At 38.0% G+C, this 21,070-nt stretch overlaps 2 protein-coding genes across 3 annotated transcripts; one reads left to right on the forward strand and one right to left on the reverse strand.

The window, feature by feature from the left end:
* Nucleotides 1-157: 157 nt before the first annotated feature.
* dpep1 (dipeptidase 1) lies at nucleotides 158-7,745 on the reverse strand. The gene is made up of 10 exons (XM_067587076.1): nucleotides 7,311-7,745; nucleotides 6,936-7,062; nucleotides 5,648-5,780; nucleotides 5,408-5,558; nucleotides 4,537-4,606; nucleotides 3,443-3,619; nucleotides 2,819-2,903; nucleotides 2,620-2,695; nucleotides 1,709-1,844; nucleotides 158-409 (listed from the first exon to the last, which is right to left on the reverse strand). The coding sequence occupies exons 1-10, from the start codon at nucleotides 7,436-7,438 to the stop codon at nucleotides 227-229; spliced, it is 1,266 nt and encodes a 421-aa protein (XP_067443177.1). The 5' UTR covers nucleotides 7,439-7,745; the 3' UTR covers nucleotides 158-226.
* sult5a1 (sulfotransferase family 5A, member 1) lies at nucleotides 5,918-20,540 on the forward strand. Of its 2 annotated transcripts, XM_067587095.1 has the most exons (7): nucleotides 5,918-6,276; nucleotides 11,565-11,640; nucleotides 12,721-12,932; nucleotides 13,027-13,153; nucleotides 13,277-13,374; nucleotides 16,355-16,535; nucleotides 18,874-20,540. In XM_067587095.1, the coding sequence occupies exons 3-7, from the start codon at nucleotides 12,732-12,734 to the stop codon at nucleotides 19,008-19,010; spliced, it is 744 nt and encodes a 247-aa protein (XP_067443196.1). In that variant the 5' UTR covers nucleotides 5,918-6,276; nucleotides 11,565-11,640; nucleotides 12,721-12,731; the 3' UTR covers nucleotides 19,011-20,540. The 2 variants fall into 2 exon arrangements, with proteins under 2 accessions (XP_067443196.1, XP_067443189.1); XM_067587088.1 differs by lacking the exons at nucleotides 5,918-6,276; nucleotides 11,565-11,640 and adding an exon at nucleotides 11,661-11,973.
* The last annotated feature ends 530 nt before the right edge of the window (nucleotides 20,541-21,070 follow it).

The raw sequence follows: 21,070 nt of genomic DNA on the forward strand, positions 1-21,070 counted from the left end.
TATTAACTTTTCACATCATAATTTCCGTGGTGTGTAAACTATAAATCTAGTTAAAATTTCAACCTGCAAGTTGCTGTTTAACAAACTGCAGCTATTTTGTGTTGTCAGCACAGAGAACATATAAACTCTGAAATTTAAAACACAAGCGTAGAGTGACTTACTTTTTTCAGATTTTATTTAGATTTGTGGAAAGTTTAAGATACAATCAGCTATCTTGGTAAGCAGCCTACAAAGCTGTTAATGTGATAAGAGTCTGGAGAGCCAGTGTGAGCAGAAGGGCCAGTGTGCTGAGTGAATGGACGGCACCGGCATCAGTGGGGTAACCGTAGCTCGTCCTACAGGAGTTCTCCACCTCATTATGTGGAATAGGAACATCATCTGGACTCTTGCTTCTCAGATTGTCACGGACCTGACATGCAAAGATAAAACTGTCAGGCACCAGACAGGAAGGCACTGTGACGGTTGTGTGTTCACACACAGGATGCACCTGCTTCCATAGCATGAGCCCCCCTCCTTTATATCATTCTGATTTTATGACTCTATTATAGAAATCTAAATCTTTCCTTTACAGCTTTACGCTGTTTCTTTGTATTTTAATTTTTTTCCCTCTGGTTTTCAACACATCACAAATATCCACACATGAATGGACAGAGGAGAACATATAAGAACAACAATATAAGAACTATGTTAATACGACATTTTTCCTTACATTTTCACCATGCTGCTTTTCATGCTGCATTTGTCATTATTTGTTCCAATTGGCACTGTAATCAAGGATGTTCAGAAAACAATCACTGGATAACCTTTTATACTTTGATAACCTTTGATAAGAAAACATCTGATCATCATGATTACTCAGCAAGATCTTTAATTATAGGGTTATAAAGGTTATAAGGAGTGTCTGATGGACATTTATGCAATGGGCATAAATGGATTATGTAATGAACACCACTATCACTGAAAAGAGAAGCTTGGTGACACTGATTGCTGGAGTGTTGCGTTATGAGTGTTTCCGTTTAACCAAAGATGGTATGATTTTTATGCAAATTTTATGTGTCAGTGGGGTTCAAAGAGTTTTTTAAAACCAGTATGGTCACAATCGGTGCAGCAGATACTAAGGTATCCTAAGTTTTAGTCCCTGATAAGGTGAACCCCATAAAGCACAAACACACCCACACACACCTCCGCTCAACCCTGCAGCTGTATGCTGCACCGCCTGATTTGGTCTGAATATGGGCTAATGCAACTTGATAATGTCTCTTTGTTATGCTGCATTTTGTCATATCAGAGTTATTGTAATTATCAGTTTCCCACTAAATGGAGTTCACTTTAACATCTACATGGTAATTACAACCGGGAAACTTTTCTTTTTTCTTCTCTAATATATCCAACTCGGCACTTAATAGGACTATGCTTGAAAATCAAATAAATATGTGTGCCAAAGTAACCATGATGTCTTCAAGGACTTGACAAAGCTCCTTAAGTTCCACTGAGGACATTATATAACTGTTTAGAGAGTCTTGCTTCCTGTAACTGGTAAACAGATCCTCATGTGTAAAATACCTGGAGTTCCCCTCCAAGGACAAGTCAGGACATAAAGTGCACGGTGCGGCACGCACATGCAAACAGAAAAGCTGGATGTTTCATATCAGAAACACACACACACAGGAATCAAGGTTGTCTGTGTTTGTGTGTGTTCATCCCTCACCTTTTCAGCCTCACTCAGTACACGGAGCAAGTTGTCTCCCAGAGCAGCTTTGACCTCCTCATCAGTCCATCCTCTTCTCAGTAGTTCAGCCACCAGTTTAGGCACCTTGGACACATCCTCCAGACCCTCTGGTACTCTGAGAGGATGACATGCAGGAAGAACCATTTTACTTTCCAGCAGTTATGCTTAACTATCATGTCAAGCCTCTTATTGTCAATTTATTTTTCTCTCTTACTTTTTCACCCCCACTCTCCAGTGTTGTGACTTTCCCAGCAGTTTATGTTCATAAAGAATTTCTATATTATATTAAGTATTTATGCAATGATCAATGTTATTGTAAAGTTGGAGGAAAACATTGTTATTAAGAGTTTAACACTCAAAAACGTATGTATGTGTGTGAGTTATCAGCGCTGAGGGAGTGTGGTGCTGATATTATAAACATCCCTGAAGCTGTAAAGTCAAGAAAATATATTTGATTCAAATATTCAAATATTTTGATCATCAAATAATCGTTTTTTGTTGTTGTTTTTTTTTTTTTAAGGAAAACGGCAAACATTTGCTGATTGTGGCTTCTCAAATGTGAGGCTCTCATGTTTCATGCATGATAGTAAACTTTATATCTTTGGGTTATGGACTGTTGAACTGACAAAACAAAGATACTTGAAGACATCACATTGGGCTCTAAGAAATAAGAACAGGAAAACTTGAAAATACTTGAAAATAATCATTAGTTGCAGCTCTAAATAACCCAACTACTGTCATCACATTTTAAATGTTGCTAAAATCTTATTGGTGCAAAGATAAGGAAGAACAAAAACACAAATGAATGAATGAAATGACCAAAACCTCATTCCTCATAGTAAAATGCTTATTGAGAAAATAGGTTTTAGTGCCTTTAGTTTTACACTTACCTTGTAACCCCATCATAGTCTCCACCAAAGCCGATGATGCCTGCCCCAGCTACTTTCTTTATATGGTCGAAGTGATCTAGAATAAAAGTAGCAAACATGAGGATAAAGTTGATGGACACTTGGGGGTTTTAGAGAGAATGATAAATGCTAATATTTAACCAGGTTTACAGTTGTGTTCATGGTCAGAACAGTAATTTACCAGCAACATCTGAGAGTTTAGCGGTCTCGCTGCAGGTCACGTAGTCATTGTAGAAGTTGACCATCACAATGCCTTTAGTTTCTTTCTGGAGAGACAGACAGGATGTTATGTAACAGTGAAATGCTTACTGGCCTGGAAACTCTGATCTATAGGATGGAACGTGATGCATGACATGAACTGGGTCCAGAGATGCACAAGAGTACGGTAGGTCACTGACCCTCCTGTCACCTGTTACACCTGAGCTGCTTTATCTGTTATTTTACAACTGTCTTCTTGTTTACGGTTTTATTGCCTGTAACTGGGAAACTTCTATTATGGGTGCTTAATTGGACACAAGGTACTGATTTGCAACCACTTTCAACCTTTTGATGCTGTAAAGACCATTTATGGGTGTGCTATCTGAAGTAACAAGCAGCAAAGACAGGATGTGTTTTCAAAGTTCTTCAGTGCTTCAGTAGGTCGGCCACTTTACTGAAGTCAGTCCATCTATTGTTTGTTGATACTTTCTGCTTTTTTATTTTCAAATGACATTCAATATACCTCTTTCATCAGCCTTGTTATCTCCCTGCTGTTTCTTTCAACTTTTTCCCCAATTGCCTACAGAGCACAAACAGACTCACTCACCACTCTCCTGAGAACCTCATCAGGAACATTCCTCTTGTTTGGACAGACACTGTAAGCAGACGAGTGGCTGAAGATGACCGGAGCTTTGGACATGTCCAGCGCCTGGTTCATCACTTCTACAGTCACATGAGCCAGGTCGATCAGCATCCCCAGACGGTTCATTTCCAGAATTAGTTGCTGTAGTTGCAAAAGTTAGCTGCACTATGATTGTTGTTATGATCAATTTAAATTTCTTTATGATACCAAATACAACAGTTTATCCCCTTTATGTAATTATAGCAAGTAAAAGGGAGAGATCTGTGTGCCAGACTGAGATGTGGTATCTTATCATCACATTTGAGATGTTATGTTGGTATTGAAGAACAAGACTGACTTTGTCAATTATGTGAGTTAAATGAAGAAGAAGATGAAATGCATTATTGCCCTTTGTATTATAATTATAGAAGGAGATCAAAACTAAAACTAAATACTATTACTTTCTTATGGAAGAGGTTGAAATTATTATTATAACACTTTTTTGCTCTGTGTGAGTATTTGTAAAAAAAAAAAAAAAAAAGTTTTGCTTTTATGCTTTATTGCAGTTTATCTGTGAAAAAATAAGTTTTCCTCAAACTACATACAGTATGTAGTTTAAAGCAATGATTAATTTTTTTTTGGAACATGAATGTCAATCGCTTGAAGTTGTCATTTAAACTGTATGTTGTATTATTGTGTGTCATGTACTGTAATCCTACATGGGATTAGACATTATTCATTGATCTACTATATCTTTCTATCTTTTGTAAGCCGTATTTACATATACGTATGTATTTCCCATATTTACAAATCATTTAAAGAAATATGTCGTTATTTTAAAGTCTTGTTTGGGAAAAGGCCACATTTTAATAGTGACAGTAAAGACATTTTCATTTGAACACATCTTGGAAATAATGTTAGCCAATGCCTGTAATAAACAACACTGTGTGAAGGTGAATAAAATGTCCTCTTACATGGACATTGGAACGACCAGCATATAAGTATAAATTTTAAGACACTTATCTTTCACTGATTACCCTTTGAAATTATAATGTGCCCATTCCTGCCTGTAGACTGACCTTGCCAAATGGGGATAGGCCGTTGTGTTCAGATGGCTCTGATCCAGTGTCCACAAGCCAGTTATCTGCCCTGACAAGACAAATCACTGATACCATGTAAAAGCCAAACCGACCAGTAGAGCAAGAAATAGCCAGGGATCACATTTCTAGCCAGGAAACGATATTTCAGTGTCTTTTTGAGATTATTTTCCAGTAAATTTAAAAAGTCACATACTGTAAAAGTGAAATTATTACATAATATGCGTTAGGTACATAAGATGTATTCATTAGGAAGGCAAAACAATACATAAACACATGATCAGAGGTTTCAGTGAGAAGTTTTTCAGTTTTTTAGGTGTAGGACACAAAGTTTCTTACTTCAGCAACTTAAAGTTACAATAAATCTAGCCAGCAACGGTTCTACTGCCCAGTAACTGTGTGAATCAGGGCTTGAGCAATTTCAGCTGCAAACTGGCTCTTCTATAAAACCTGATACTTCCATTAGGAGAGCCCAACAGACCTGCAGAAATCCCCCTTACTTTCCACAGCCCAACTTAAACTGACCGTGAAGTCCAGTGGTGTTACACAATTCAGATGTGGCTGGGCTTACAGAAGGCTGAGGTAATTAACAGACAAAGTAAAGCTTCTTGTTTATTCTTCCTCTTTTTGTCTCCAGATCCTTTCTGAGACTGTCTTCAGTGTGTTGTAGCTCTCCCATTTGTTTTAACTTTAACCCTATGCTCTCACTCATATAACATATGAGAAAAGTAAAAATACTTTTATTCATTCTTACACTTCACATTTGTGAGGCTTGTATGACTGATGATCTCATGTGTGTGTATTTTTCATTGTGTGTTTGGTGGCGTAAATCTTCTGTGTTTCCAGCTCTTACCAGGGTGTGTTGCAGGAGTGTGTGAGTGTGAGGTAGCGGACCCCCAGCTGGTACATGGTGCGCAGGGTGCCCAGGCTGCTGTCGATGGAGTGACCCCCCTCCACCCCGATCAAACTGGCTGTCTTGTTAAGTCTGAAGGCCGTTGTGATTTCTGTGCAATGCAGAGACATGACAGATTGCAGCTGATGCACTGTACATTTTGATGGTCTTTGAGAATACTAATACAGCTGTAAATCTCACCTTGGCTACTGGTGGCAAACATGAATGTCTCTGGGTATTTGTCACACATCCTGTGGATTACATCTATCTGCTCCAGTGTTTGTCTGACAGCATCTTTGTACTGAGTTGCACACGGAACATAGGCTGACCAGAACTGAAAGAGGAACAAAGTTACTGTTATCAGCACCACCTATTTATAATGAGTATCACCTCCCTTTTTTAATGATTTGCTGATATTATTTATATGAGCGGGATTGAGAGATACAGTATCTGTTTTACAATAGAGATTTGGCCAAAAGTTCAGAAAGGGCTGTAGTGACATTAAAGATTTTACACCTGAAAGTGTGGTTGCTATTAAAAACAGGGGACAACATTTCATAAGCGGTGGGCAGAAAGTTTACCGAGTTTAACAGTTAATATGTATGAATGACAGTGGTGAGCGTGTGATTCAACACCAAAATAAAACAGAGTTGAATGTTAGACAGTGCTAAGCCTACAGACAAAGTAATGGGACCATAATCTTCCTAATGAAGGAACATGTCACCTAGTGCAACAGTGTGGCTCATTAATGTGTTTTTGGACAACAATGGAGGTCTATCGCCCAGATGAGGCGATACATCAGGCTGTGGATACAACCACAATACTTGTAAGTATGATCAATTCATTGTTGGTTTGGCTCTGCACATGAGATTTGATGACAGTAAGATAAATATAGAAAATCACCAGCCATATCCTTTTATACAGATCTCTGATTCTCTGATCTCTATCTGATCCACTTAAGGTCAGTATTGGGGCTGAAGCTGATCTGGCGGTTTGGATGGGTGCTGGGTGATCTGTAACCATAATAATAATAATTTGGGTTTACAAGCTTAGTTGTTGCAGGTCAGTAAAAGCTGGAGACGTGTGTATAGAAAACGGTGTCATCTGCATGCAAATTAAACTTTGCTCGCTGATTGTTCCTCCCAATTTTGTTTATTAACATGGAGGATAAAGAGGTGCTAATGTAAAACGTTGTGATACACCTTTTTTGTGATCCCTTTCTTTAGCACCTCGGAGCTGTTCAGTACTACACAGCTCTGTAGCTTAGATTTCTCTGATAAAAGCAGCTTTATTAAGAGAGATACTTGAAAGGCACAAGTGCTTTTTAAGTGTTTAAAAATGTTATAAAAGGAAAATTGTGTACTAGCTTATGTGAAGCAACTTTGAAGATAGGATGTGAGGCCCTTCAGATTATGAATAACCTTTTGATCTTGACGGGATATTTCCCTTTGTTTTTCCAGTTCCCAGTGCATTGTGTTCTGTTATATACCTGTGCTCCCAGCCGCCCCTCCTTCATCTTAGGGATGTTGGTGTGTGTTGTTTCAAGTTTGTTAAGATCCACTTTGTTGAGCTGGTTGTTGAATTGCTCTCGAAGTTGCCAAGGTAGGTCATTATGGCTAAAAGGGCAGAAAGTAAAAGTCACTCACCAGGCCTTCCCCCAAACTTTCATCATGAACTGGGTTTCAGCAGCGTGAAGAAAAACTGCTTGTTTGGCTGGATCAGCGCTTGAAAGTGCTTCCAGATGTGAGCTTTTGTTACAGAATGTTGCTGCCACACATAAGACAAACAGCAGATCACTTAAGTAAAACCGTCATTTTTCTCAAAGCAAAAGATGTTTTCACAGAGTGTGTGTAGTGTCACTTACCCATCGATGAGTGGTGTCTCAGACATAAGCCTCAGGGCTCTGGTCAGGTACGGGTCTTCAGCCGAGGTGACGACACAAGACGTGACCCACAGTGTCCAATACACAGCTGAGATAACCTTGGACAGCATTTCTTAATCTTTCACAGGCTGTTGAAGGCGATTCTCTTCTTTCTTTTTGTCTCCCTAAATGTTCTTCCCTGTTGGTCAAATAGCAACTAAAGATTGCACTGCTAGACTTTCTTTTTACCTTCTGAGGACTCCTACTTTCACTGCTGGAACAGGTTTCTCTCTGATTTTCCAATCTTTCAGTTTTTAGTTTGTATTTCTGTAATTTCCTTTCAGATTCTCACTCCGGTTTTCTGTCTTCTCTGTTAGATTATGCCTTCGAATATCAACTCAGCCCATTGCTCCTCCTCTGTCTTGGGGCTGTTTCTCATCAATGTCAGCAGCCATAAATCCAGCACTTAAACATTCTTACAATCTCTGTCATTGTTGGTTAATGTTTAATGCATCTTTGATTGCCCTTGTAACAACACAACATATACCTGTACAAGAATATCTCTCAGTTTTACTGTAGGGGAGAACAGGGTAACATGAGCCACTTTTTACATTTGATGATTTTACTGCAAAATAAAAGTGTATTTGTTTCAAATAATAGTTACTATATGCACCTCAGGTTGTTGTGTATCCATGGAAATTAAAACAAGTTATCTAATTATTATGGTTTTAGAACAATGACCCATCAAAAAAGAGTTAGTCCTATGGCACAACTTGCCCCAAGAAAGGGTTAAAATGAACACGGGGATGGGATAAATTAAGCGCTCTAGGCATAAATAGTGCCACCATTAAATACTGACATAAAAATGACACAAAGTCAAACAATTTTGAGGTAATTTGAACTTTATTAATGCCATCAATTTAAAAAAAGAAAAAAACTCATACTTTTAAATAAAATGATATATTTGTGTCCTGTTGTTCAACACGTTACCTAAACATTTTCAGTAAAGATTAAACTGTGATCTTTGTGTGTTAGTTACAGAAAGAATGCGTGTATAAATATGCCTCTGTGTATACAGACAGGTGACAAATGAATGGAAAAACTGGTACAGGTCTGAATGCTTGACCCCTACAGTGAGGGGATCCAGTGGCTCTGTTATGCTGTGGGGGGCATTTTGCTGGCATGGTTTGGGTCCACTTGTCCCCTTAGAGGGAAGGGTCACTGCAAATCAATAAATTGTTTTGTAGCTTGCACTGACATAATGTAATAATGTCCAAGGCCTATCTATTTTAATTAAGATACAAGACTTTAGTAACATGATGAATTCACTTGGAATGACAAAAATCTTTTTTTTTTCTGCTCTGTTTTTCTTACCACTCCCCCCATGGGCTTGAGTCCAAGATGGATTCAGCAATGTGAACTGTACCTCCTTGGTTTCTATTAAATAAATACTTTTGTTTATAGCTACGTAGATGCAGTGTGGCTCATTTTACTCACTGGCTTGACTTACCCTGTTCTCACCTACATGTGTCATCATGTAATCATGTCCATAGTGACAAAGAAAGACTGGGGGTTTTACAACTTTTATATGCCCACTATAGTTCCTCTTATGAACTCACACAAGCTTGAATTAACAAATTGCGCATAACCTCTGGCCGGGATGGGGAAGTTGGAAAATATTGAGAAATGGACTTATTCTTATCCTTCAACCTAGATTAGATGGTATTTATACACAACAGTTGCTTAATATGGATAAATGTTATCATAATAACCACTGCACTCAGGCTACTCATCCCCTCCATTTTCCTAACATGCTGCACAGTCATCCCTACTAAGTGTCCCTTCTTTTCTATCTTAAGTTACTTCACATGTTCCTTTTCTTTGTCACCATGATGTTGATGTTCATGATTTCGATGAGCGAGGTTATTATTCATATTTTTCTCCTCAACCTCTCCCTCACCCATCTCAACCCCATGTTTATGATAAACAACAAACCACTGGATTCTCTGGAATCCCTCATCTATCACATCTTTAGGGAGGACCTCCATATGACCTCAATTTTATCAATCAATTTTTAAGTGACAAAAAGTCATCTCAGGGCACTTTTCACATAGAGCAGGTCTAAACCATACTCTTTAATTTACAGAGACCCAACAATTCCCCCATGAGCAAGCACTTGGCGACAGCTGTAAAGAAAAACTCCCCTGTAATGGGTAGAAACCTCAAGCAGAACTCGGCTCTTGGTGGGCGGCCATCTGCCTTGACCGGTTGGGTTGAGAGAGAAAGAAAGAGGGGGGAGGGAGAGCGGAAGGCGGAAGGGGAGGAGGAGGAGGGAGTGGGACAGAATATCAACGATCATAACAATAACAATAACAGCAGCAATAGCAACAGCTGGTCAAGTCTGTTTGCACTATTAAAGGCTGCAAATCAATTAGTGTAATCTAGTCTTTCCTCATCTGAAGCATCTGATTCAGCTGCATTTTGCTGGAAGATGCCCTTTCTACTTGTACTTTATTGTACTTTTAAGATTTCTAGATTTCAAGATTTAGTGTAATGTATTTTCTTGTGTATTTGAATATACAGAAAACGAAATGCTGTTCCTCCCAGCCCACAGCAGTGCAACAACAGAAAGGATAAAGATATACTGTATAACTAAAAAAAAAATGATAAAAACAGAAGAGAGAAAAGAACATGTCTCAGTTTGATGTTGACAGCTCTTGCATGTCAACCAGTGACCAGTACTCATGGGGAAGTCATATAACACATTTTTCTGTCCAAAGAACATTAAGCAACATGATTGCCGAAACTGCTGGTTTGTGTGGGTTAGCCTAGCTTGCACTCCTTGCACGTCCTTGTTCTGTATTGTACATGTTCTTAAACCATTACTGACATGAAGACTGAAGCAATGATTCAGCCGACTTCACCCAGAAAAGTAATACTCACAATGACGAACAATGTAATTCTGAATGCAAGTTTCGTGAGAAATGTTGTAGACTATGGTTAAAGTTAGTTGAAGGTTGGGTTTTTTGGGACAAATATCCAGTCATAGAGAACATATCTCAAATGGGCAAATTAAACACATTCCTAAACAGATAATTTCTTTAAAAGTTATCAGTAACCTACAAGTTACTAAATTCATTTCAAGTGCTGCCCAGTGTTGGGATGTTCTGTTCGGACAGATTGAAAGGTCGAAATTGTATATAATGTCATGTTTATTATGTGGCTAATTACTACAAACAAGTTCTTGTTCACCAGATTAAAGGCAGGCACATATGTCTTGATTCAGTCATGGTTATCATCTGTTCTTCACATTCAAATATTCTCTTCAGCATACTGAATTCCTACAATGAGCTCATTCAGAATATCTAATGATCTCGCACACCGCAATGCTGGATCCTGCACACTGCTGCAACGACCCTCTGGAGAGGCTTGTTCTGTCTCCACCTGCAGGAGACTGCATGGAGGTTGGAATTGGCTCATCAACAGCATTCATTATGAGTTGTGTTTCTGTCCTCTGAGGGAAATGTTTAGCTCTTCAGCAGCTAAATGCTCCCCTGTGTTCATCAACTAGTCTTCAGTTTATGTTGGCCAGGAGTTGTATATTCAAAACATTTCATCTGAAAACATCTGCCTGCCGTGACTTGAAATAATGCTGATGAGAAAAGTGAGTCTGAACCCAAGTAGTTGTTTCAAACCCAAAACAATGAGCTGTAAACATGTTTATAGGAAGAAAATAATAGCAGCTACAACAGTTGCTCCACTTGGAGAAAATGATTATGATAATTATAATGATTACCGTAAATCTATCAGTTAATCTACTGTACACTCACACTGGGTGACTAAACTATGGAGACAGCTGATAAAGTGGCCCAAATTAGCTGGTTTTACCCTTACAGACAGGGTTAAGAACTCAGAACTGCTGACTCTCTTTCACCGAAGGAAACCAGCTAAGGCTTATGTCCAAGGAATCTTAGACACAAAACAGACAGACACTTGTATTATCAAAAAAAAGTCAGTCTTATCTATAGCAGTCAGAGTTTTAAAACTGTATAAACACTCAAGCATTTGAGGCAAAGTCAAAGTTCAAGAGCACACATTCAACAAAGATGCCTGTTCTAAGTGTGATGTTGTCTTTGTGTATTGTAACCAATCTACATAACCATAATGTGAAACATTTTCAGTCAGTTCCTCCTATATATAGTTTTGTCTGGGGCATTTTAAAATATATTGACACAATTTTCACAACTTTTCTTTTAGTCTCTCACTCTGGCTTTTGAAACGTGATCATCGACCAGTATTGCAAGAAACACCCACTGTCTGATGCTCAGTTGAGGTATTTTGTATTTCCTTTTTTAGCTGATATGAAGCCTGTGTGGTCATCAGTCACAAAGAGACAGAGTAGGGAGGCAGTAAGGTACAGGCAGAGCAACAGGAAGGTAAACACAGGAAAGGAAAACGAGACAAGCAAAGCAGCTAAGAAATTTAGACAAAGACCAAGAAATACGGACATATATTTCAAGACCAGATATGGCCAGGTTGGATGTCATAGAGATGTTTCATGGTATTGATTTTCCTGGACACCTGCACACACAGGATTCTTTGCAGCTTGCTCTCAAGTTCCCTTTTCAAGACACGGATATCCTCATTGTCTCCTATCCAAAGTCGGGTAAGAAGATGAGACGATAAAATGGACACACTGCCATCATGTAAACTGCAGTGTCTTCAAGCAATTTACATGATGGCAGATAACTTTGAATGTCTAGGCTTTAAACTTTTTAAAGATCCCCTCCAGACATGTTTTAAGATGTATATAAAAAAATTCTACTTTGAATAATAATATTTGTCTGACATGTTTTTTCCACACAAAATATGTTCAATTATCTTGTTAAAATCCTTAAAATAACATTTATTTTTTCTCCCTCATGAAAAATCCAGAATTGATGAATATGCAAATATTTTTAATTTAAGTTTAACTGCTGGACACAAGATGTCTCCTACTTCACTGTGAAGTCAATTCTCAGTTTATGTGCACTGGAGGTTTCAAGTTCCCATATAACACTTGTGTTAGTTGACGATTGATTGATACGCTGCTTTATCGTCTATTTTACTTTAAACAGGACTATAATTTACAAAATGAACATCATGCTATATTGAAGAAGACTTGAAACTAATGACTGAGACCATAAACTCAGAAGTAGTCAGAAGTCAGAAGTAGGGTAATTTTCCAGCTTGGTCATACTCAGATTTTTGCTGAGCACAGAACAGCTTTTTTGTGTCAAACTCTGCACAGTGAAGTTCAAACATTGAACTGAAGTAACAATAAGCAGAACACATTTTCGAGAGGAGGGGGACTTCCAGACTGTATAATTAATGAAAGTCAGGTCCCAGATGTTTCTCTCTTTTCTCTAAACAGGCACCACATGGATGCAGGAAGTAATAAGTCTAATATTGAGCAGAGGGGACCCACACTTGTCCCAAACTGTCCCAAACTGGGCTCGGGCTCCTTGGCTGGAGCAACATTATTGTGCTGCGGTACTGGGGGCCTCATCTACCACACCTCGGGTCATCACCACACACCTGCCTCATCACCTGCTGGGCCCCGCCCTCCAGGGCTCCAAAGCTAAGGTCAAATTTACATGTTTTACAACTATTTGTGCTGCAGCGTGGTTCTCAGTACAGTACAGACATTCTGACACTGTTGCTCCTCATCATCTCACAGGTCATTTACGTGAGCAGAAACCCCAAAGATGTGGCGGTGTCTTTTTACCACTTCCATAGAATGGCCAATTTCCTCCCGGACCCTGGCTCGTTTTCAGAGTTTTTAAATCAATTCCTAGAAGGCACATGTGAGTTGATGTCAGGACAATATATTTTATTATATTGTGAATTGTGTATAGATATGTTGACTTCAGCTCTGCAGCCAACAGTGTAATTTTATTAAATGTATTTGTTGCATCTATTTGTTGCAGTGAACTATGGCTCCTGGTTTGACCATGTTAAAGGCTGGACTGGTCAGTTAGCAACTATGAAAAATCTGCTTCATATACCTTACGAAGAGATGTCATTGGTAAAGGAGAATTCATCCATCATTCTTGTCACCCAGAGTGTCCATAAACTTACACAAACATACACTATAAGATGTAAGATATAAGAATATAAAGATATTCATTTATCTTGTTCCCCAATCACCAGGGCTGGGGCAGGTCTTTACAAGAAAGTGGAAATTTATGTTGTAATAATGTTCTTTTTTTATAATTATCCTGCTTATTTTCCTGCTTTCCACCATGACATTTTGCTTACAATCTCTAACTAACCAACATATATACCTTGATGTATAAGATAGTATATGCTATCCTAAGACACGAGACACATGTACACAAGACACACACACATACACACACTTCACATTAATTCTCTATCATATGTTCTCCACTGCAGTCCCCCCTTACCTTCCCAGCCATGTCACAAGTTCTTTTTTCAGTCTTATAGGGCATCATAAATGCATTTCCATACCTTATTGGATTGCTTTGTTTTATTATTATCTTCAGACAATGTCTTTTTTATGGTCAAATAATATCTCATCATTTTTTCAAATCTGTAAAGTAGGGGCCTCTGTTTTTTCCAATGTTTTAAAATGAGCTATTTATAATAACACATTTTAACTATTTATTTAACTATTTATTATTAACCAGGAATGCATCAGTGTATAACTGGGTGGATCAGGACAGGAAATGATTATTAGAAGAATGGCTTTTTCATATTTGAAATTATATTCAAAAAAACATTATGTTGCCTAAAATGGTAGTAGGTCGCAGGCTACTAGGCCATCTTCAAGGTTAAACAAGGACAAACCATTTATATAAATAAAATAGTCTTACAACACATCATAGTATGATTTGGATAATTTAACCTGGTTAAACGATATTAAACCTGAAGATTGCTATTCTCAAGACTCACAAAGCCATCTTCAAAATCTAACAACTACAACAAAGTACAAAAAGTTTGGATAAATGACATGGCCTCACAGCAACTATCTAATCCCACACACAGGTTCTAGTGGAAGCTATTAGCACCACTAACTGATGTAATTGTAATGTTATACAGGAATGAATAATCATAACTTCAAAAGCAGATTATTTTAACCTACATTATCTCAAATCAATGACTATTTTAATGCACAACTCAGAAGGTGATTTTTGCTCCTCCACACTTAAAAGGGCCATTTTATTTGAGGACTAGACGTTACTTCCCCTTAGAGTAAACCTGCAGCTCTCGTTTACCCTGTATGAGAGAATGAGAGAATAATCACAATAATGAAAACAAAGCGCAGAGAAGCCGGATGAGAGATCAGTACACGGAGTGATGCATTATCATATTTACTAATAATTCTTTCCGATGTCTGTCTTACATTGAAACTAAAGGAAATTAGTCTGCGGAAGTCTAAACGAGTTACCCACATCGCTGGACATTTGACTGTTTGTCAGTTCAGACACTTTGACGCATTAAGAAAAAACTCCGCCCTGTCTGTCTGTCTGTCTCTCTCTCGCCACGGGTTGGACTGAACCAACTCAAAGGTGGTCCGAAAACGTTAGATTTGTTTATTACTTGTTTTTGTCAGTTGCTGAAAATAGAAAAATTATCATTGATATAGGTTGCTTAAATATAATCACCTGATTGCGGGAACTGTATCATGATAAGGTTATTTTTAAAAAGACAAAAAGTGGGGTAGCAAAACCATAACTTTGCTCCCTCTAACTGAATAATGGGGATGCGTTTGCGCCACTTGCTCCATTGCGCAGGCGCTTAGCAATATGCTGTTTCCTTTCAATTTGTGCTGGCTTCTTTAAAATGGAGATCTTTATTCCATTTATCATACAACTTTTGTATGAAACTTTTGAGTAATATTTAGATTGTTCCTTCAGCTGCATGTTATATATTCTGCCAATTAACTGTTTTGTTTTTTTCTCTCTTTAAAAGAGAACATCTTCAAAGGGTCTTGGCTCCAAATCAATTGAAATTTTCAATTATCCAGTTTTTTAGCTTTTAATATTTAATAATAATCTAATTCTTGATATGTCGATGTTAATTTATTCTGAAGTTCTGTAAATGATTGAACCCTATTATGCATAGTTATATCTGATAAATGTTTAATTCCCTTTGTACTCAAAGTGCCCCAGATGAGCTCCACATTTTGGATTTTTATTGATGGATTATTCCAAATCTGTGTGTTTCTAGGGATACTAAATTTCACTCCTATTTTTTTTCAGTTTCTTTCCATGATTTTAATGTGTTATTTATGACAAAGTTAGATACTTTTATATTGTTTTTTTGTAAACAGAGATGTAAATAGGTTGTGATCTTTATAAAATATCTGAGGAATAATTACAGTTCTAAATTTGGAAATTTAAGACCTCCCTCTGTTCTTACATTTTGAAGAAAAGTTCTACCCAGCCGATATGCTTTATTATTATGCCTCACAGATGTTTTATATAGATCACAACATATTTACATCTCTATTTATAAAAAACAAAACAAAAATGTCTAACTTCGTTATAAATAGTACATTAAAATCATGGAACAAAATTGAAAAAAATATTAGGAGTGTAATTTAGTATCCTTAGGATCACACAGATTTGGAATAAACAATCAATAAAAATCCAACAAAATGTGGAGCCAAGTGGGGCACTTGGAGTACACGGGGAATTAAACATTTATCAGATATAACTATGCATAATAGGGTTCAATTGTCTGAAGAAAATTATAAAACAAAGTAATCCAATAAGGTCTGGAAGTACATTTATGACGCCCTGTGAGACTTAAAAAACTGCTTGTGGCATGGCTGGGAAAGGAAGGAGGGACTCTGGTGGAGAACATACGACAGAGAATTTATGTGAGGTGTGTGTGTATGTGTGTGTGTGCAGCCTAGGACGTAATTGTTACAATTACTGCAGACACTAAAGTGTTACAATCCAAATTTGCATTTTATTTTCTTATTTATTCGTGTTTTTTTCAGTTATTTTATTATTATTGTCTTCTTCCTTCCCCAGGATCTTCATGGTGCCATAAAGACGGTAAGTTCTTTCCTCCAGTGCTCCCTGGTGGAGGATGAGGTGAACAACTGTGTGAAACACTGCAGCTTCAGCAGCATGAAAGACAACAAGATGGTCAATTACACCCTCATTGAAGAAAAGATAATGGACCATAGCAAGGGCACCTTCATGAGGAAAGGTAGGGCTCTGTTTGGTCATATGCATATAAATTAATTTCCACTTTTGTTCCATTCAGTTCCCCACACACTATGTACCATACAGTGTCTTTTGACCAACATTGTAAACAATATGTACACAAATGTAGACAAAATATTAGCCAATAAGATTGGAACCTACTGTCACTCCAAAACATTTCTAACACATCTTTTTTATACGGTGGTTCCCATTATAAGGGTCGAGATGCTCCAGGGGGTGTCAAGATGAATCTGAGGGGTCACAAGAGGTTTGAAATGATGCAATAATTCTGTTACACATATTTTTCATGTTTAATACTGGATACAATTTTGGATACTTGGACACTTTCTTGTTAAATACAGGATCCGTCCAGATCTCTTAAAATCCTTCCAATAATATAAACCAAGAAAGAAATATGACTCTTTGATCGATCTGCTCACTGTTCGCGGCCACATTAAGGTCACAAGTGGGCACAATTACATTTTAAGGTGTTATGAAAGAAATATATTGGGAACCACTGATTTAATGTACAAAATCATGACTAAACATTGAAACGACTAAATGAAGTTTTTAAAGCTTTCTGATGCCATCAGAAAGTATTGATAAATTAAAAGGTTTCTTCTTCTATAATGTCTGGAAACACAGTGGTAAAACAGGCCTATACTTTGAATCATGATCAGTTTAGAAGCAAAATAATATTTATTTATATATAAAATTTAAAAAAAAAAAATTTCCCTCTCACCCCCCTCCCATGGGGGGGTGAGAGGGCTCCAATTACCACTGGCACCACTGCTGCCTTTACTCCCCACATCTTTTCTAGCTCCTCTTTCAGCCCTTGGTATTTTTCGATGTTCTCGTGTTCCTTCTTCTTGATGTTGCTGTCGCTTGAGATTACTATGTCTATCACCACTGCCTTCTTCTGTTGTTTGTCGATCAACACGATGTCCGGTTGGTTAGCCATCACCAGTTTGTCAGTCTGGATCTGGAAGTCCCACAGGATCTTAGCTCGGTCATTCTCAACCACCTTAGGAGGTGTCTTCCATCGTGACCTTGGGACCTCCAACCCATACTCAGTGCAGATGTTCCTTTACACTATGCCAGCCACTTGGTTATCACGTTCCATGTACGCTGTTCCTGCCTGCATCTTACACCCTGCTATTATGTGCTGAACTGTCTCAGGAGCATCTTTGCATAGCCTGCACCTGGGGTCCTGTCTGGTGTGGTAGATCCCCGCCTCTATTGATCTTGTATCGAGTGCCTGTTCTTGTGCTGTCATGATTAGTGCCTCTGTGCTGTCCTTCAGTCCAGCCTTTTCCAGCCACTGGTAGGATTTCTTGATATCAGCCACTTCTTCTATCTGTCGGTGGTACATGCCGTGTAGGGGCTTGTCCCTCCATGATGGTTCCTCCTCCTCTGCATCATCGGGTTTCTGCTGCCTGAACTCTTCACTTAGCAGTTCATCTTTGTCACTTAGCCTTGGTAATCGGCTACGGGGGTGCTGGGTGTCCAGCTTAGTTATGATATTCTTAGGTCAGTTGCCCTTGTGTTACGTGTACATTTACCTGCAGTAACCAAGGAAGCCACTGATAATTAAAACATGTAAGAATAAAGTTACTATGAAAAAAGGACAGAGGCATTGCTGCAATTTCAAGCTTTTTGTTTTACTTGAAAACCATCACCAGGGTCAGGGAGAGGTGTCTGGAAATAACAGCTAACAAGTGAGTAAGCTGATTGCCCAGTTACATCAACTAGGCTGATGATGTCACAGGTCTATGCTGCTTGTAGACAACATCACCACATTTCAGCCAATGCCCTCAACATCATGTAAACAACTTAATGTCCTTCAAAGCTTTTAGGCCTCTGTTTATGGAAGTATTATATCTCAAAATAGCAAATGCTTCATGGATGTCCCAGTATATTTACATGATGTTGAGATCACTGGGTGTTGTTAACAAGTGTTGATGTTGGGTTTGCTCCAAAACCTGTCCATCATAAATGATATATTACAAACTAATAAGCAGGCATCCATGTTTGTTTGGTTTTCAGGCACTTCAGTATTATTAAGTGGCAAGCTGGATATATCAGAGCTTTCAGAAAAATATGAGCTTCCCAGTCACAATTTACGTTGACACAATGGAAGTTGATGTGAATATTAATTTAGTTGGAAACTCATCTATTATAACCTATTGTTTTTTGGCACCTCTACATGCTCCGGATGATGGTTTCAAATTAAAACCAAGAACTTGCAGCTGCAGCAATGCCTTTTTAAAAATGACTCATTTAGCCTTTATCTAATATCAACCTTTCTTTCCTTTGCTCCCTATTCCCTTCCTCCAATACAGGTAAGGTTGGCGACTGGACAAATCATTTCACAAAGGAGCAGAATCAATATTTCGAAAGCGTCTTCAAGTCCAAGATGCAGGGCTGCACTTTAGAGTTTGTGTGGGAAGAGCGAGATAAAGAGAAGACACACGGCTAATGAACAAATCCCACTGAAGATTGACCACAGAACTGTGAAAAGCTTTGTGTCGTCAGAAATAATTTTTCCCCCTGTGAGATGGATACCAAGTGGATGGTTTTCTCCAAGTCGTAGTTTAAAGGATATTATCTGCTTGAATCATACTAACATGCAATAAAAATTACATAAAACTGCAGAGTTACAAGGGATGACACTTTATGACAATGCATTGCTCAGTATACTTAAATTACTCTTTTTGCCGCCTTGCTTTCATTTTAACACACATATTAGGTGTTCCTAATATTTTGCCCCACTTCATATATGTTAATGGAGTGGACAAAATATTAGCAACACCATTCAGTATAATGCATCAGTACACCACCACCACCCATTTCGACCTCAATAATAAACATAAAATAGAATTATCACCTTTCTGACAATGTCAACAAAAACTGAAAATGTATAAGCTTCGTAAATGTAGAATTTATGGCAGAGCTGTTGTATTGGATTACATTAGATTGCACAGGTGTACCTAATGAAGTGGCTGGTGAGTGTGTGTCTGTGAATGTGTCCCTTGTGATGATGCATTCAATGTTTCAATGTGATAAATGTATGAATAGATCTCAGAAAAACTGAATCCTCTTATGGTTGACCATGAAGAGCCCAAATCATGTGTTTCCTTGGTACTGAACAAGTGGCACTTAAGATTGCTAATGTGCGGGACAAGCAAAGAAACTGTCAGTTATGTAACTGCCACAACAATGAGGAGAGGGGGGAAGGACAGGCCAAAGGTTTTGATATAAAGCTCTTCGTCCAAAGGGCTGTGTCATCCTTGCTCATCACTTCACAGACCCAAAGAAAGGTGTTGTTCTGCCTCCAGTTTCCATGCACTGTAGTGTTTTGATTGAATTCTGTCGAGTGTGTTCATATGTGTGTATGTGTGTGTAAGAGTGGCCATATGGTACAGAGTGTACAGAACACACTGTGCTCTGTGACTGCAAGGATGAACTGATAACTGGTGGAAAGGTGCCTGTCTAGTAAAGCTTGATATGAGCATTAATCCACAGAGACTCATAGCTGACAGTTGATTTCCCACTATGTATCCCACTATAAATATGATGTGTAGCATTGAAATGTCCCAGATTGTTCCAGATATTCAGCTATTTGTTGTCAACATTCCTATAATCTAAAATAATTTATATGTGGTTTTAGCTGGGTGAAGAAATAGATTACACTGGAAATTATCATCAAATACCATGCTTGTTTAATTTGTCTGTCAGTTGTTGAAGCACTTCCTAGCTTCAATCCCTTCTGAATTCCATCTGGACAACTGTTTTGTCGTAGTTAAAGGATAAGGCTGGTGATTTTCTATATTTTTCTTATTGTCAACGAATCTCATGTGCAGAGCCAAGCCAACAATAAATTGATCTACTTACAATATTTATATTTATATATATTATTGTATGTGTATTTAATGTCTGATATATCATATTCCTCTGTGCTGTAGACCTGTGTTGTTGTCCAAAAACTATTAAAAACACCTCAATGAGCCACACCGTTTTGTTTATCCTATTTCACAAATTCAGTGTTGTAAGATGTTATGTGTAACCTCCAAGATATACTTACTATATATTCTGTTCAAAGAGGCATTAAGGAATTTCTGTTTAGAAAAAAGATAGTGTAATTATTTAAGTGTATTTATGTCTGTTGTTGTTGTCAGTCAAAAGGCTTGTTGAATTCTGCTTTGTCAAAAAAATGACAATGAATGACGCATCAGTTATATTTAACAGTATCATGTGAAAGAGGAAAGAGGAATTAAAATAGAGGAAATGCCCCACCATAATATGTGACTTAATGGTTATATTCTGGAGGATGTGTTTTAGTTGACCTTTTGACAACAGTCAACTCAGTCATATCGTATCAAACAAAAAGAGCAACTACTATACACTGACACTGTGTCAAGCAGACTAATATAAACAGCTTAACCAAAACCTTTTACATCAATACTACAGTAAAATGTTTCATTGAGGCCAAGCTGACAGTTTGGTTGTTAAAATCAAGAGGTGGATTTAAGATTAGCA

This window comes from Thunnus thynnus, chromosome 1 (assembly GCF_963924715.1).
Source record: "Thunnus thynnus chromosome 1, fThuThy2.1, whole genome shotgun sequence".
Taxonomy (NCBI): domain Eukaryota; kingdom Metazoa; phylum Chordata; class Actinopteri; order Scombriformes; family Scombridae; genus Thunnus; species Thunnus thynnus.

Bases quoted from the DNA above. Each gene is read 5' to 3' on its own strand.
- dpep1 (XM_067587076.1), bottom strand. From the start codon at position 7,438: ATGCTGTCCAAGGTTATCTCAGCTGTGTATTGGACACTGTGGGTCACG. The intron at 5,781-6,935 runs GTATATAACAGA...TTCCTCTTTCAG, and splicing joins AGGGGCGGCTGGGAGCACAG to TTCTGGTCAGCCTATGTTCC. The intron at 2,904-3,442 runs GTGAGTGAGTCT...CTGTCTCTCCAG, and splicing joins ATGAGGTTCTCAGGAGAGTG to AAAGAAACTAAAGGCATTGT.
- sult5a1 (XM_067587088.1), top strand. From the start codon at position 11,835: ATGGCCAGGTTGGATGTCATAGAGATGTTTCATGGTATTGATTTTCCT. The intron at 12,933-13,026 runs GTCAAATTTACA...ATCATCTCACAG, and splicing joins TCCAGGGCTCCAAAGCTAAG to GTCATTTACGTGAGCAGAAA. The intron at 16,536-18,873 runs GTAGGGCTCTGT...CCTCCAATACAG, and splicing joins GGGCACCTTCATGAGGAAAG to GTAAGGTTGGCGACTGGACA.